The 17989-nt window shown below is 46.9% G+C and overlaps 3 protein-coding genes across 3 annotated transcripts; 2 read left to right on the top strand and 1 right to left on the bottom strand.

The window, feature by feature from the left end:
* Window positions 1-1467: 1467 nt before the first annotated feature.
* F5J12DRAFT_420105 (uncharacterized protein) lies at window positions 1468-2931 on the top strand. Its single transcript, XM_051739337.1, has 9 exons — window positions 1468-1571; window positions 1633-1653; window positions 1724-1756; window positions 1815-1891; window positions 1948-2095; window positions 2155-2277; window positions 2336-2373; window positions 2427-2458; window positions 2519-2931. Exons 3-9 carry the CDS (start codon window positions 1741-1743, stop codon window positions 2676-2678), a joined length of 594 nt encoding a protein of 197 aa, XP_051596050.1. The 5' UTR covers window positions 1468-1571; window positions 1633-1653; window positions 1724-1740; the 3' UTR covers window positions 2679-2931.
* Window positions 2932-3920: 989 nt separating this feature from the next.
* On the bottom strand, window positions 3921-5375 carry F5J12DRAFT_857852 (uncharacterized protein). The gene is made up of 7 exons (XM_051746748.1): window positions 5183-5375; window positions 5041-5127; window positions 4926-4986; window positions 4803-4870; window positions 4701-4754; window positions 4570-4644; window positions 3921-4518 (listed from the first exon to the last, which is right to left on the bottom strand). Exons 1-7 carry the CDS (start codon window positions 5232-5234, stop codon window positions 3929-3931), a joined length of 987 nt encoding a protein of 328 aa, XP_051596049.1. The 5' UTR covers window positions 5235-5375; the 3' UTR covers window positions 3921-3928.
* Window positions 5376-7410: 2035 nt separating this feature from the next.
* On the top strand, window positions 7411-8690 carry F5J12DRAFT_773367 (GTP-binding protein). Its single transcript, XM_051742281.1, has 6 exons — window positions 7411-7580; window positions 7686-7877; window positions 7929-8011; window positions 8065-8268; window positions 8316-8454; window positions 8500-8690. Exons 1-6 carry the CDS (start codon window positions 7435-7437, stop codon window positions 8663-8665), a joined length of 930 nt encoding a protein of 309 aa, XP_051596048.1. The 5' UTR covers window positions 7411-7434; the 3' UTR covers window positions 8666-8690.
* The last annotated feature ends 9299 nt before the right edge of the window (window positions 8691-17989 follow it).

Below are 17989 nucleotides of genomic sequence, written 5' to 3'. Positions count from 1 at the left end.
TGTGTAACAGGCCACAAGAACACGATGTAGTCTTGAGTCGCGAATCATCATCCTGTCGGCGCAAGCGTCGACAGCGGCTGTGTACATACTGTAACTTCGTCTTATGATGCTTGTATGTCTTCCAGGCAAATTCTAACTCGGAATCTCGAGGGACTGAAGTAAAGCAGGAAGTCCTCGTTGGGGAATGTCCACTGTGGAAGTGAGATTTGATGCGATCAGCAAAGTTTGACCTGTGGCTGGTTAACCACTCTATTACCATGGATCACTGAGGGCGCTGCTTGGTGGTCGAACTCTGTTTCATGTGCCTAGGAAGACAAGTATTTCGCCCATGGCGCAACCCTGGAACTCGGAGTGAAGGCACTGGGTATGTCCTCTCCCCATACCACTGGTGACCTCTAACAAAGAAAAGCATTACTTGCTATCGACTTGTCAAGGTTGGAGGTACTCTTATTGGCCTTGAGACGTCGATCCAATGCGTCCAAAGAGTAGAACTTACCGGGCGGTTTACCCCCGTAACTCTAAGGTGGGACTAGAACGTCTATCCAACATGACAGGTCCAGCTTGAGACTTTGGATGAAGTGTGATAGGTTTTAGACAGCCTCATGCTATCCAGGCAAAGCAAAGTTCTTGCCCGACTCCCACGCAGTGTGGAAAAACAGTCAGCCCAATCTCCGAGGGGTCTAGGCGGCTGAGGAACGTGTCTTACGGATAATAATACACAGCAGCGCTGTGCACCGACTCCGCTGTCAACAAGCTCACGAAATATCGACTATTAGCTACACGGGAGCACAGTAGTGCACGGCCCATTATTAATTCAGACTACAACCTGATCATGAAACGCATAGCAGGGTCAGTCTATTTGATTGATCGTCGTGGGGTTTTTTCCCAGAATGGTTATGTCCATGGTAAGCCCGCTCTGGTTAGAATGTCATCGGAACCTTTTGCACCGGATGCGTGCTTCGTCTGCGCGGCCGTACCGAGCAGTGTGCATGGCTATTTAATCCCTCGAGGAATCGTTTCTGCCTGTCTTTCGAGGCTGCCAAAAGGATGTCCAGTCCATCATCAACATATCTTCAATTGCTTTACCAGCAGCAGGTTGTAAAAGTACGTGAAGGCAACCAAAACGTGTCTTCTGATACACTACTAAGGCGGAGTGCCTGCAGTACTGTCGAGGTACTCTATTTTGGGTTGGTTGATGATCAATGAACTCCATACTGAATTGACACTATTATAGTCGCACCCGTTTCGATCTGGGTATGTTGCGTATCTTCATCTCGAGATTAGACATGTTTATCATTTGCCTAGGTATTGGACACCCTCCTAACACTAGATGGCGAAGTAAGTTAACCGTCTTCTTCTCACTCATACTCAATTCTGAACAGTTCATTAGATACGCCTGCTAACTCGCCCTAAACGCTGGGGATATACTCACCTGCTATACATCCCAACGAGACACTTTCCGATCATAGGTACTGCAATGGCTGTGTACAGTGCGTGCGTCGTTGCAACCATATACTAAGCAGCCTGAGTTCCGGATAGCTGCGCTGGTTACTACTGATCCGGAAGAAACGGTGCATACTGTTAGTTATTCCTCATATCCCTGCACTAAATCTCATTCAGCTAAGTGTATAGCTTTGTACTGGGCTGCAGCAAGTCAGTGGCATTTGTTCTCATGCATCAATTACCAACATTCCCTTTCGTCATACTAACTATCCGCCTCTAGTCATACTCTACTTTGGGATGGTAGCATCAGAAGGTATGTTGCTAGCAGATTTATAGAGCGCAATCTGCTGAAGCATAGTCCCAAATGCTAGGGTTACTCCTAATGCGAACGCTGGCCCTCTGGCATTCCCAGAGTACTGCCCGGAAAATTTTAATCGGGACATACGTCGTGAGTCCTGTCCTTCTTATTATTCTCGTCATGGAACAAATGTACAATGAGCGAAGTTAGTGGCGACTGTTATGCTTGTCTGCATTATAGTACCCAGTAGCCTGAAATTCGAGGGTATTTGCGGCGGAACAGACGCCTCGTCTGCGGCATCGACCAACCAAGTTACGGTAGGGATCTTCGTGAGCGCAGCCTTCTTCGAACTTGGTACGTCTCCATACATACTCGTCGTTGACCAATCAGAGCCCGTCGCTGATGCTAGTCAGTCGTGATACTTTACACTCTCCTCTACACATTGAGGTCGCATGCAAGAACTGGTCGGTGTACTCCCACTAGGCTCGTGGCTGCCGTGACACATGGGAATATGCTATACGCGATCTCACTGTTTGGTAAGTTAATGGCGATTGTCAACCAATGATCAACTTCTCAAGATAACTCGTTTCACAGCGACTTCGATTGTTAATATCATATTTGTTTCTTCGCCGGTGGGTTGATTTTGGTTTTCTTCTCAACCGAGTACTGATATACCGTGCAACAGCTCACAGGCGATTGGCATGGTGTTTTCATTACGTGAGTCCGTGCCAGATCATATATACTCAGAGCGCCTGACACTGGACGGATCACCAACAGCTTTCAGGGCATTCTTCACGGGGTGTTGGGGTCCCGGATCCTTTTCAAATTGCAAGACGCAGTCTCCGACGGAATCAATACTCAAATATTCACCGGCGCGGGGTCGAGGATGGAATTCGCATCGGTACCTCTGAGCGATTTTACCGCGGATGAGTTTTAATTCGATGCCCGCTCCGAGATTTCCAGGCCCTGAAGTTCGCATTCTGTTAATATGCATTCGGGCCCGCTCTATTTGACGGAATACATTGCATCCCCCACATGTCATTACGATTCAGTTGTCTCACTTTAGTTTTGGTTATACCCTGCTATCCGGGAAGACGAACTTGGGCACAAGGTCAGGTGCATTATACATGATAGTTGTAATCTGCATAATTCGATCATCAATTAGACTCATTGCGTCGTATATGATAGGATCGTGCACGGGTCATCCCCCGAAGTTGCGGCCTCTGTAGAAGCCAGTTGCTTCCGAACATCGAACACGAGTACTTGAGTTGTTATGTAATCACCGAAAGCACAAGAAGCATTTTCCTTTGCACTATGGCCTCTCGAGGAATGTCCAAAATTTGGGAATGGCTGCTAGGAGAACCACGGACCAGGAGCAAATGCCGCCGTTTATTCCTAGACGCAGCTGGGTCCAGCGTCACGCGCGATAGCACCGGTCCTGAATGACTGGTTCACGGACCGAGAGATACCATGCCCAGCACTCGTCCAAGCTGAGGGATGCACTTTCAAGCTCGGATGTTGCCTCAATATCTGCTCTAGGCGAATACTACCGCAGTTTCTGTCGTGTTTCGTTATTTCGCTTGGCTATTGTTTTCAGTCAGGGTTTTTCCTCCCGGGTTATCACAAGTCGCCTGGCCGAAATTTCACTGTTCCTGTCCTATAGCTGCAGCAAAAGAAGTCCTCGTCTTCCGAGGTAGCCTCTGGAGGGCGACGGTTCGCGCGCGCGCAGCCACCGTGTATGCCTCAGGCAGTCACTCTCCCCGCCGTTCGTGCGTTTCTTCTTTTGTTTTCTGATCTACCTTAGAACATTTTGTTTCGTAAATGTTTGTGTTTCATTTAGCCTATTTCTGAATACTTCAAATCTTGGGTGTAGTTACAGTATCTGTTTTCACCCCGGGCTCGAGTTCGTCGCGGAACGCCAGTCAACAGCACACTTGTCGCCTGTCCGTGCTGTCCACAACGCCTCGCATCCGCGGATAACGGTACCCACAGAGGCGGATATCGAATATTCATGTAGAGCTCAAAGGGAGTCGTCCTCTGACCGAAAAGCCAGTGTAAGCCGTGCCAAGAAACCGTCATCGTGCCGTGTGTACACTACCACTTCTTTCTGCAGTGGAAGTACATGGTAGTATATTGGGGTCTATTAGTTACACATTTGCTAATAATACAACATGTTCCATTATGCAGCTACATGAGGTACGAAGGTCCAGCCTTGAAGAGTACGGATCGCGCTGTGGGACTCTCGGTGATCGGGGAACTCCCCGCTTCGGATGAAAAAGATCTACTTTTGCTGGGTGGTGGTATCATCGACAAATGTCGCACCGGCGGTCGCGAACCCACAACGCCTGCTTGTAGATGCGACGATGGTCTAGAAACCGGTTGGAATTGCGACTGTGGTGCTAGAGGTGCTGGAATGGAAAGGGTCGTGGTTCGTCGTGGGGCGGGGCCCCCCGTAAGGTGATGGGTTGCGGGTAGGGATCTGTGACGCTGCGGGCTCGTAGAAACTGACTGGCTTTGCACTGGAAGCGTGAGTTGGCGTTGAGGGAGTACAAGCGGCAGTAATGGCGGCCCAGGCTGTGATGAACGGCTCCGAGTGTTTGGCCCAGAATCCGACGACCCCCGAACAATCGAACACCGCTTCTCCCCCATTTCTGGGTCCATAATTGGAAGTACTGATGGCTGTGCCGAAGAAGGAACAACTATGGGCGAATCTACGGTGTCAGGCATCCGAGACTGCATATACACCACGATGACAAAGTAGACGATGTAGAACAGTGCTGTTTCACAAAAATCAGATACGCAACAAGTTACAGGTAGACACCGCTTACAGATGGTCGGAATGATCCAGCATGCCATGACAGTGTATGCGTTGAGGAGCTTGCATACGCCCATGTCATCGGCAGCTGACCAGGGAAACTAGGTAAGGTACAATTATCATGGGCACGAAAACGCGGCGTACTTTGATCTGGACATTGAATCTGGGGACTCCAACACGTGAAAGCGATAGCAGCGCCTGGTGATGGTTTCAGGACACACTTTGCACAGTGGTGATGCCACGTACCTGTCTGCAGAACAAATATCAATAAGAGGCGTGCGGCGTCAAGCCATATTCGAAACTCGAGTATCAACCTGCGAAACATCAGTCAGTTCAACCACGTGGAAAACACGCCTGTTTACAACTCACAAGACTGGTGGAATGAAGATGGTTACTGCGTTCGTGAGTATGAGGACGAACATTAACGATTCTGATACAACAACTCAGCCATTTGAAGTACGGATGACTGTACCAGGGAACATACGGGAAGTAGCGTCTGAGATGTTCCACCGAGTGAACATCTCGACGGATACAAGTATTAGCCAGACCAAGGCCAGAAAGACGATGCAAGCTGAAGAAAACGCATGAACAACGTGAGACGGGTTGGATGCCACCAGACTACGCACTGAATGTGATGGCGCGAACGGTGAAGAACATAGGAAAAGAATCCAAGGCCATGACGAGGTCATAAAAAGTTCCCAGACTGAATGTATGATCTTCCAGCGATCAGCGTAAAGGAGAGGACGCCTGGACGGGCAGCGGTGAGGAGGAGAGGGAGAGGGGAAATTAGCCGAGCATCCTCGTCTTATGCCTTTGTTCTCGCTCTACACTAACCATTAACGAAGACGTGTTTTGATCTATTTGGACAACAACAAAAACGAACAAATAGCCCCTGAAGCCACACAATGCTCAAAGTTTCGTTCAGTATGATCACACTGCAGCAGAGACGGTCGACTTAAGCAACACGAAAATGAATAGCAAAGGTCGTATAAGACGAGTACTGGCTAAGCTCGACGATCACCGTTGGCTGTACTACAACGGAGGGCATTTACTTAGTGTTCTGCCAGCCAGAGAACCGTGGCTTATATTAGAGGTTAGAATACTGCGTTCACTCAGTGACCTCTGCGACTAACGCTCCGTGCAGACGAAAGTAAATAGCGCATTCCCCACAAGCACTCGAGAGGGAGGCGCTGCAGTTGTGATGAGCTTTCCTTTACATGTACGGTGATAACCTTCGAGAGTAATGAGCTAGTAAAATCTTGAAAATGGGCTGCAAAGTATAAATGTACGACAACCGCATTAGGTCGATATCGGGTACTGAAGCCCACACTGCATACACGGCCGGTTTTCCGACCCTCAAAACAACCCTTTCATTCGCTGACTGCTCGCGCCAATCCGTCTCCACCCACAGTTGTCATGAATTGCAACTTACTATGCATATGGCTTTTTTTTTTTTTGCCGCGCAGGTTCGATCGCACTTGAATACCCTGTCCTAGCACAACACCATGAAGACGCTTATGCTTTCTTTTATCACGCAAACCCCGCATCATTCCCGACGTCTTTCAAGTGCAGAGTGTCAACGCCCATCGCTCACCATGTTCATTGGACGTTTGGAAACAAGTTAACTAACGAAGCATGCAAGTCACGTCAGCCAGGTTACTTTTGAGTAGTACAGAGACAAGCGGCGACTCGTAGGGGGTCCGAGACCCCGACATTAATATACATTTACACGTCGAACGGGAGCGGAAAGCAGTAGTTCGATCTGTAAGGCTTTGCACGAAGCAGCATAAGCACAGAAATAGATGCCATACATAGGACAACAATATAACTCTGAAAAACGGAGTCAATCTGATCGCAAAGGGGAAGACGAAGCTAGGAAAGAACGAGGGATGTGCATAACTGCGAAATAGTCCTGATCTGTATGGTTGTTCAGTCGATGTTTGATACCACGACTCTTGAGGTCTGCTTCTACATCTTCCGGAACACGACCTTTGACTGCGATAGCATACATTTTGCTTTCAACACCAAAGCAAAAAAAACCGTCAGGCGAACTGAAAGGCAAACAAGCCTCACATGGTCTCTGCTATCGTGCTACCCAACTAAACACAGGATCGATGAGGGAAATAATTCCATCAAAGTAGGTGATCGTACAAACGGATATGCTGTTCATAGGCCTCTTCATGTGTTTCACGGAACGAGGCATAAAAATCGGATGTTTGAGGTCTCGTGAACAGAAAGAGATGATTTCCTCGCAGTTTGGACATCCATATTTCTCAGAGTCTGTTGGATGTTGGACGTCGGAGCATAGTAGGCATGCTCAGGGATATTTATATTTGCCTTGCGAAGGGATTGAAGCTGTGATGGTGGGGGTAAACGTCGTCAGGCTGTCTGGATTACATAAGCACGTGCGCTACGTGCAAGAAGATAGGCGCCTCGATATCGATCGACCTGCTGCGAGTCGATACCACGACGACGGGCTGCACGCTGCGCTGATCCTCCACACATCTTAAGCTCTGCGTTCTGAAGCACACATAATCGTATCTCATATTGACATGACTCCTGGTCGTATTAAAAAGTGGTTGAAGTCGCTCGGCAGTGATTCTCGTCATGCCCGCCAAAGCGGTCCGAGTGGTTTAGCTCCTGCCGCAACTGAAGCTACGGCTGCAGGTATGTTATTGTTCTAGCCTACGAAATATGAGATACTTGATATGGGGACACAGAAGCTAGTGCTGTTGTTGGTGATGTGACGGTTCCAGTCCCTGCTCAGAGTGAAGCGACTCCCCAAGGTATTATTGTCGCCCCTGATGAAATCCAAATTGCCTAATACCGAGCCATAGCGATTGCGTCTTCTGGACCTCCTTACCGTCTCAATCCTGAGATGGCTCAAGAATACATGAAAAACATCGAGCGCTTTCGGATTCTGGTTATGGGCCGAGCGAATGCTGGTAAAACCACTGTCCTTCAAAGAGTCTGCAACTCTACCGAAAAGCCAGAGATCTTCGATGGGAAAGGAAATAAGGTATGGTCCTATAGGGTTCGTGAAACCTATTTAACAATTTCAGATCGAGGGTGCTGTTGTTCAAGGCACTTTGACGGTAAGATGTTATATTGACTTGTGGAAATTCACAGTGATGCTGAGTGCTCCCAGCGTGGCTACCATAATATTGAGAATGAGCTCATGTTTCAGAGTAACCCAGGCTTTGTGTTCCATGATTCCTGTGGGTTTGAAGCAGGTGCCACAAAACAGTTTGACCAGATGAAGCACTTTGTGGTTGACCGTGCAGCCACAAAGAGTGTGAAGGAACGAATCCATGCCATCTGGTAAGGAATATATTGTGAGTAACTGCAAGCTAAGGGAACAGGTGAATATAGGTTTTGCATCCCCATGACAGATTACCACAGGACAGTAACTGCAGCTGAGCAGAAATTCTTCAATGAGTGTGACACAGGACATGGTAACAATACTTCCACTACAGATATGATTGCATGTGACTAACCATCTGCTTAGTTCCTGTGATAGTGCTGTTGACAAAGGTGGATGCCTTGTACCTTCCTGCACTTAGGGGGCTTCTGGATGAAGGTGTGGCCATAGCTGAGGCAAAAGAAAGGGCTGCAGGAATGCAAGGAGAGCTGTTGGAAAGGTGGCTTGACCACATAAAACATGAGCTTGGCAAATGCAACTTTCCACCTAAAGGATATGTGTCACTTCAGAGTGGGTATTTCATTACTCAGAGATAGTGCTACTAGAAACTTTGGCAGAGATGCATCAAGAGAGTGCAGACTACAGTGCTTTGATGCAGTGCACAGCAAATGTATTGAATGAGGAAGGTTTACAAAGGTTATTTATCTCAACCCAGCAGTCAAGTATTGCACTATGTGTTCAGTATGCTGTGCAAAAGTAAGTAAGCAAGTGTGTTTTGTCACAGGGACTGATCTTCTGAAGGACATTGAGGACCAGAATGGAGTTGGGTTTTGTGGGAAGATTGCAGGTGGATCCAAAAGAGCTTGGATTTGAGCTGCTGAAATGGTTTCCCAATTGTAATGTAAGTGGCCAAATTCTGCTAACATATGGAGTCAATGATGCTCCTATGTTGTATTCACTGGCATGAATCAACAGAGGGTGGGTAATTAATGGCATGCTGAATTTCCTGAGTGGACTCACTCTTGATGTTGGTGGGATAATAGTATGTGAGTGATTTCATGGTGTGTTCAGCTGGATGTCTGCTCAATGGCCTCCCTTGCACTCTTGATGTTGGTGGCATGACAGTGGGTGAGTGGTGATGGCATGTTCAACTGGATTTCTGCTCAATGGCCTCACTTGCACTCTTGATGTTGGTGGCATGACAGTGGGTGAGTGGTGATGGCATGTTCAACCAGTTCTCTGCTCAATGGCCTCACTTGCACTCTTGATGTTGGTGGCATGACAGCATGTGAGTGATTTCATGGCATGTTCAGCTGGATCTCTGCTCAATGGCTTCACTGCCCTCTTGATGTTGGTTACATGATAGGGGGTGAGCATTTTCATGGCATGTTCAGCTGGATGTCTGCTCAATGGCCTCACTTGTATTCTTGATGTTGGTGGCATGACAGGGGGTGAGTGATTTCATGGCATGCTCAGCTGGACCTCTGCTCAATGTCCTCACTTACACTCTTGATGTTGGTGACATGACAGCGGGTGAGTGATTTTATGGCATGTACAGCTGGATCTCTGCTCAATGGCCTCATTGGCATTCTTGATGTTGTGGCATGACAGTGGGTGAGTGATTTCATGGCATGTTCAGCTAGATCTCTGCTTGGTGGCCTCACTGCACTCTTGATGCTGGTGGTATGACAGTATGTGAGTGATTTCATGGCTTGTTTAGTTGGATCTCTGTTCAATAGTTTCACTTGCACTCTTGATGTTGGTGGGATGACAGACAGTGAGTGATTTCATGACATGTTCAGCTGGATCTCTGCTCAATGGCCTCACTGGCATTCCTGATGTTGGTGGCATGACAGGGGGTGAGTAATTTTGTGGTATGTTCAGCTGGATCTCTATTCAACAGCCTCACTTGCACTCTTGTTGATGGTTGCATGGCAGGATGTGAGTGATTTCATGGCATGTTCAGCTGGATCTCTATTCAATGGCCTCACTTGCACTCTTGTTGATGGTTGCATGACAGGATGTGAGTGATTTCATGCCATATCCAACTGGAACTTTGCTCAATGGCCTCACTTGCACTCTTGATGTTGGTGGTATGGCAGGATGTGAGTGATTTCATGACATGTTCAGCCAGATATCTGCTCAATGGCTTCACTTGTGCTCTTGATGATGGTTGCATGACAGCATGTGAGAGATTTCATGGCATTTCAGCTGGATCTCTGCTTAGTGACCTCACTTGCACTCTTGATGTTGGTGGCATGACAGTTTGTGAGTGATTTCATGGCATGCTCAGCTGGACCCCTGCTCAATGTCCTCACTTGCACTCTTGGTGTTGGTGACATGACAGCGGGTGAGTGATTTTATGATATGTACAGCTGGATCTCTGCTCAATGGCATCACTGCACTCTTGATGTTGGTGGCATGGCAGGGGGTGGGTGATTTCATGGCATGTTCAGCTGGATCTCTGCTCAATGGCATCACTGCACTCTTGGTGTTGGTGACATGACAGTTTGTGAGTGATTTCATGGCTTGTTTAGTTGGATCTCTGTTCAATAGTTTCACTTGCACTCTTGATGTTGGTGGGATGACAGGCAGTGAGTGATTTCATGACATGTTCAGCTGGATCTCTGCTCAATGATCTCACTTGTACTCATGATGTTGGTTCCATGGCAGGGGGTGAGTGATTTCATGGCATGTTCAGCTGGATCTCTATTCAATGATCTCACTGGCACTCATGATGTTGGTTCCATGGCAGGGGGTGAGTGATTTTGTGGCATGTTCAGCTGGATCTCTGCTCAATGTGCTCACTTGCCCTCTTGATGATGGTTCCATGACAGCATGTGAGTGATTTCATGGCATGTTCAACTAGATCCCTGTTCAATGGCCTCACTTGCACTCTTGGTGTTGGTGGCATGACAGGATGTGAGTGATTTCATGTATGTTCAACTGGGTCTCTGCTCATTGGCCTTGCACTCTTCTTGATGGTTGCATGACAGTTTGTCAGTAATTTCATGACATGTTCCACTGGATCTCTGCTCAATGGCTCCACTTGCACTCTTGATGCTGGTGGCATGACAGTTAGTGAGTGATATCCTGGAATGCTGGACTGAATCTCTGCTCAATGACCTCACTACACTCTTGGTGTTGGTGACATGACAGCAGGTGAGTGATTTTATGGCATGTTCAGCTGGATCTCTGCTCAATGGCCTCACTTGCATTCTTGCTGTTGCTTGCATGGCAGGAGGTGAGTGATTCATGGCATGTTCAGTTGGATCTCTATTCAATGGCTCCACTGCACTCTTGATGTTGGTGGCATGACAGAGGGTGAGTGATTTCATGGCATGTTCAGCTGGATCTCTGTTTGATGGTGTCACTTGCACTCTTGATGTTGGTGGCATGACAGGGGGTGGGTGATTTCATGGCATGCTCAGCTGGACCTCTGCTCAATGGCCTCAATTGTACTTGATGTTGGTGGCATGACAGGAAGTGAGTGATTTCATGTCATGTTCAGCTACATATTTGCTCACTGGGATTCCATGTACTTTTCACATTGATAGTATGCAGAATGTGTGTGAATCTCATGTAATGTTACATCATTCCTGATTCACTTCACTTACATCCTTTGGGTTCTACTTGGCTGGTAGCTGGTAGGTGGTTCTGCCATGTTGCACCTGGTGTTTGCTGATTTTATGCCTTCCCCAAACCACTTTATATGGCAGGATGTGAGTGATTACATGGTTGGTTGAGTGCATAGACTGATTATGAGTGTCTGGTGATGCCCTTGGTAGTGCCCTCTTCATTGGCAGGAGGTGAGCAGCCTGGCTTCATTTCCTGTTCACCCATGCTGTGACTATATCTGTCACACATGTGGCATTGCAATTTTTAGCTTGTAAGTGTTGCATTGCTATCTCTCTTTCTCCCTGGCTGACATGTAATGTCACAGTTGAAATTTGAAGTCAATACCACCATCCATATACCACCTCTGTCCCAAGATGTTACTTTGTTGAGGAAGTTCCCAACTCTCCAATCAATGGTTGAAGAAGCTATTGGTGAGTGTTTCCCATTTCCCACACAATACATACTCAGTGCACACTCACCCTTCTAGGATATTTGCTTGTTGCTGAGCATTCTTACTTTTCAATGCAGCAAGGGAACCATCTTTGGAAAGAGGCTTTGCCATTGGCTGTAAAGGAATACAAGAGCTCTGATACACAGATGGCTATCACCAAGGCTGTCAAGACAGCTCTTCAAGACCATAATGGTGATATGGATGGTTTATGTGAAGCTATCATCAACATTATCATCAAGTATCGTATGTGTAAGTCAATATTTTTAATATTTATGGAACTACAGTATTGTTCTCATGTTTTCAGCAAACAAATTGTTGATGGAGCCAGAAGGCCAATGAAGTTTGAGTATGGTCAGAATGTTAAGAGTGGAACATCAGGGTGAGATTATTGCTTACTGTTATTTTGTGTGGCATGCTCAATATTCATTGTCCACTGCAGCATGGCTAGCATCAGTGTGATGATAGTGCTTGTTATGGAGAAATGCATGTTTATATTTGAAGTTTGGGAGACTTTTGTTTACTTGTACATGTACATTCATGTGATGTAAAAATATGGTTTGTAACCATGGAGGTCATGAGTTACAGAAAGATGTTTGCAGAGTATCCATAGCCATGACTATGCTTATATACAGGTTATGTAAGCTTTTTGGAGTGTACATTTGTACTTGTTAGGATCTTGCTCATTGCTTGCCTCATCTCAGCCAACACAGCTCCAAGCTGCCACCATGGAGTGCCCTGAACTCAACATGCATATGTAAGTCACTATAAGATATTCATATGGTAGTGTTGTAGCATTTGAAGTTGTCAAGTGTTTGGAGACCCACTCATCAACATTCTATGCAACAGATTGCACCAGGAAAAACTATGTTTACCATAGATGCTTTAACACACATCAATGTTGCTACATAAGGGCTCACATGCTTGGGGAATGCAGATTCCTCACAATGTGAAGTGGAGGAGTGCTACAAAGCCAGAGGATGGGCAGAGTAAGCATGGAGTGAATGAAACAGGTTCCAGAGTGGTGGTGTCACACACCAAAGGTGTTGTGGACATGGTTACAGCTGACTCTGCCTAACTTGCTGATGAGTTGTGCACAATGCCCATGCCATGAATGCAGATGAAGACTAAAGCCCTCATGCATAGAAAGACTGCTGGATGTTAGCAGTCATCCTTCACACAAGAATGAGTCACCAGTGCTAAAGAGAAAAGAGGAAGTGAGTGAAGTGTGCTGTCACACACCAAAGGTGTTGTGGATATGGTTACAGCTGACTCTGCCTAACTTGTCAACAAATTGTGCACCCATGCCATGTCATGCAGATGAAGACTAAAGCCCTCATGTGTAGAAAGACTGCTGGATGTTAGCAGTCATCCTTCAAACAAGAATGAGTCATCAGTGCTAAAGAGAAAAGAGGAAGTGAGTTAAGCACACATTAAAAGTTTTTAGTGCCCATGCATGGCATTCTGGTTTTTGTCATATCTCCACCATTTCCAAAGATATTGACTCCATTCTCACACTTGCTTAAAGTGCTCAGCCTCATGATTCTGCCTTCCAAATTTGGAGACAATCCTCACACCCTATGCATTTCTACAGCACTCCATCCATCAGACACTCATTTCACTAAGTCCATCAGAAATGGCTGCTTCTTTGTTGATCATCTTGCTTGTCTCCTTTGCCAGAGACAGTGGCTACATATATCTGCCAGGCATTCCCACCAGCTTCCATCCTGAAGCCCCCTGGTTCATCCCATCATTGTCAGCCCTGTCCCATCCCATGCAGCTTGGTCAGCATGTTCTCCTTGTCAGTATGACTTCCAGAAGGACATTCTTTGGTTGCTTCAGGTCTGTCACATGGTTAGAAAGGTCTTATGTGGTCATTTCAGTCTCCCCACTTGATGAAGCATATGGATTGTTCTCCCCTGCTCCCTGCATTGTGACAGCTGCAGCATAGTCTACTGTTCTCCAGCCTCCCTGATCACATCCATGACAAGTATGATGTGTGTCTTGCCTTCTTACTGCAAGATTCAGCAGAAGATGTCCCCCCTTCTCCTCCTCCTCCCTCAGAGCCCCATTCATGAAGCTTTTGTTAACTTCACTGAGAGGATGAAAGGGTGGGAGATGTGATCACCTATGCTCCCATTGCCCCACAGACCCCCAACACCCTAGCCCTTCAATGCCTGACTCATGCCCTTCAATTCTGGAATTAATACTTCCCTGTCTGGAAACACTGTCCATCTGTCATGCCATCTTTGGATCTAGTGATGTCTCTGCCAAGATCTGACATGCATCACCACCCCCTAATGTGATATCAGTGCACTTACTCAGATTCTGACATTATTTGACTCATTCTGTGATATTTTGACTGTCCCTGACTCATTTATTGCCAATACTTACCAATCCTCTTTGCTTGCTTACTTTTCATTTCTTGCTTACTCATCATGATTACCCATTGCTTATGGTCCTTACTCATTACTTACCAAGCATTTGTGCCTTGTTTGTCATAGGCTGTGCTCCTCCCACAGTATATAAACCCCCATGTACTTAGCTACAACCCAAGCAATCCAGTCACTCAGTTCAGCTCTCAGGCATAACTCATTGTCAACAGTTGAGGCTCATTCAGAAGAGTCTATCTGTCTTCATTCATATCATTGGTAGTTGAGGCTCATTCAGAAGGGTCTATCCTACTATCATTCATCATCTGAAGCTTTATCCACACTTAGTCAGCAGTCTTGCTTAGTCATCCTCCCACTCCTGCATAACTCAATGATGACTTGTGCCAGGAGCATGTTTTATCAAAGTCCATTACTCCAGTCAGCATCCCCCATCTGGTCATCACTTGCTCACCTGCTTCTGTGTAACTTGTTGATGACTTGTGCTAGGAGCACCTGCCATTGAAATTCCCCCCAGTTTAGATTTTTTCAGCACTCCAGGTTCTGTGGAGGCACACCACCACTCACACATTATTTGTCTTTGGTGTTGGTTTTGGTTGGTTTCCACCACCTTTCCACACTTTGACTCACATCTGGAGCCCACTGTGAGTGGTGGTTATTCCTGGATCAAGAAGAAGCCCTATTCACTCATCCCATTGAAACTTGCTTCTAAAACCCACTTGATATCTTGCTACTACAGTATGTCATCCACCATCCCCACCATCTATCCTCCTACATCATCAGCAGCTCCAGTAGTTATGGCAGCTCCCCCTGCTCACTCTGTCCTCACTATGCCCTTGCTTGGAATGAAGTCTGCTCCAGAACTCTTCCAAGGAGACCATACCCATGTTCACTCCTTCTTGGACCACTATGAATGCCTCTGTGCCTACCACAATGTCACTTCTGACCAGGAAATGGTTGAGTCAATCCTCCAGTACTGCAATGCTCATGTTAGGGAGGTTATTGAAGGAATGGCTCATTACTACACTCATAACTGGGCTAACTTGAAGGCTGATCTCCTCAAGTACTTTGATGCTGATCTACATATCAGATGAAAGGTTCTTTGAAAGGCATCTCAAGAGCTTTTCTTTGGAGGCTAGGATGCAGCCCATCATGACACTTCAAGACTTCAGGGCTTACAACCATGGCTTCATTTGCATTGGAGGTTGGTTAAAGAACAAAGGAAGGATATTGGTTGAAGAGTATAATCACTACTTTTGGGCTGGTTTGTCCCCAGTCTTTTGTGGCTTGGTTGAGAGCCATCTCAGGTCAAAAGATCCCAACCTTGATATCAGCAGGCCATTCCCCTATGATGATGTATGCCAGTCTGCTGAAGAGGTGCTTTGCTGTGATTGCTTTGATGCAGATGATCTTGACTTCCTTGGCCCTCATACTGCCCCTGCTCTTCAGGCCCAGCCCAGCACTTATCATCACTCAGATGGAAGAGATGACAGTGTTTGCCCTCTGCTCCCTTCCCATGAAGCTAGAAGAACCCTTGAAACTTTGGAGAAAGAAGGCCCTGCTGCTTGCAAAAAAGATGAAGTTGAGACCCTGATCAAGTCTCTCTCTCATATGTCACTCAATGACCCAGACTACTCCCTCCTCTACTATTGTGCTATCAAGATGGATCCTGATGATGCAAAGGTGCTTCATGCCCCTTCCCTTCATCCTGCTTCTGCATCTACTCCTGCATCCACTGTCCCTGCTGCTACTTCCTCATCTCAGGCCTGTCCTGCTAGGAGGACCATCACTTGTTATGGCTGTGGTGTTGAAGGCCATGGTGTTGAGAGTTGTCAAGCAATCAATGATCTCATTCAGAAGGATTCCTTGGCATGTGATGAAAACCATCAAGTCATCTACCCTAATGGACAGTGCATTTATCACAATGGAGAAGAGATTATCCTGCAAGCCTATGAGCACACTCATACTGCTGCTCAGCCTGCCAATGCTGTCTGCTTTGTTATCCATGAAGAAGCCAAAGAAGATTCCAGTGCTGAGATTTATGAATTGGAAGAGGAACCTCTTGTTGCTGCTGTGGATTGCTCTAACAAGATTACCGGAGGGGAGAGGAAGACTGTCTTTGACAGTGTCCTTGTCCCACCTCATTCACATGGCAAGGAGAAAGAGAATCAAGAACCGAGGCCTTTGTCCTCATCTGTCCCCATTCCCCAGAAAGCACCACTTGCTCCTGCCTTTGTACCAGTTGATGTTCATCCCCCTGCCTTTGATGGAACTAGAGATGATGCTATCATGGAAGATGTCTCTGTCCCAAAGCCATCTGGACAGGCCACTGATTCTGCAGACAGGTCCAGGAAGTCCAAGCCCCCTCCACCACTTCCCTGTCTCCATCACTTTCACAATCTGCCAATTCCAAAGCCATTGTAGAGTGCATTCTTTCCACTCCCTTGACTGTGTCTGTTGGGGAGGTCATTGGGTCATCTAGGGATGTTTCTCAGCACCTTCAGGAGCTCATGTGATTAAAGAGACAGCCCCTGGCTCAGCCTGTCAAGTCTGTTACAGCTGTTGAAGGATCTCCTCCTGTAGCCTCCTATTTGGCATTGACATCTAGCCCCCTGATTACCATCAATCTGACTTGCAATGGTTGATGTGTAACAGGTGTCATTGACTCTGCACCTACTCCCAATGTTGTTTGTGCTGGCATAGCCCAGTCAGTCATTTGCATGGCCATTGATATGTCACAGACCATCAATATGTGAGATGCAAAAGGAGGTATCTCAATGCTGAAAGGTCTGGTTCAAGATGTCCCTCTCTTCTGTGGTGCTGCCAAGACTTGGACCAATCTATTTGTTGCCCCAGATGCTAATGCAGGCTTTGATCTCCTCCTTGGTCATCCTTGGGCCCTTGGAATCTCAGTTAGCATTGTTGAAAGAGAGTCTGGAACTTATGTTGCCTTTGGAGCTGATTCAGATCACCCCCTGGAGATGTGTGTTACTGAAGGCCAGCTTGGGTCTGTTGCAGATACACTTATAGTGACTCTAGAGCCTGTCCATCCTAAGGAGAGTGCTGGTGAAGTCATGAGAGATGTAGCAGTTGGTACCCCTCATCATGTTTTGCCCATTATCTTTGCTCCACCCCCATCAACTTTGCAGTCACCCTCTCAGTCACTTGATTCTACTCTGCTGTATCCTGAGTCACCCCCAGATGGGTTTGATGTTGCCTCAGCCTTTCCTGCATTCCATCCTATTCCTGTCCAAGCATTCCTGCCTCCTACCAGTCCCTTTCCTTCAGAGTTTGTGAATCAGCTTACCCAGGAGTTATGTTGGAAGATAATCCTACCCTTGCCCAGATTTGTTGCCAGATCAGGAGAGAAGAGTGCCAGTCACTTGTCTCACTTCTTACTAGCCTTGCACATCACACTCCCCATCTATCCCCTCTTTATCTTGACTCAAACCATGCACTTGCTGGAGAAAGAGGTACTGATGGATCAGGAGTCTACTTCCAGGACTTATGCTGCATACTTGCTTAGTCTGACAGGTTCTTGCCCCACTTGAGCATTACCATGAGCTTGAAGGATCTGCCTTTGTCAGATTCTGTCCCTGTCTTCTCCCAGAGCCATCTCCAACTCAGAGAAATGCATCTCCACCTCCAGACCTGCTATCCAACTCAAGTCTACCTGCTTCACATGTACTTTCTAATGGCATTACTGCTCCACCTCAGACTCCCTCTCCCCCATCCCTGGATCTAGTTATCATTCAGGAAGAGCCCACTGAAGGTTCCCATCAGGCTTTGCTTCTGTTCTGTAGAGACACCATGACTCCAGACTCTGAAGCTACAT

Source organism: Pisolithus orientalis (genome assembly GCF_024613125.1).
Source record: "Pisolithus orientalis strain OTSU chromosome Unknown F5J12scaffold_44, whole genome shotgun sequence".
Taxonomy (NCBI): domain Eukaryota; kingdom Fungi; phylum Basidiomycota; class Agaricomycetes; order Boletales; family Pisolithaceae; genus Pisolithus; species Pisolithus orientalis.
This window is presented reverse-complemented; position numbering and strand designations above follow the sequence as displayed.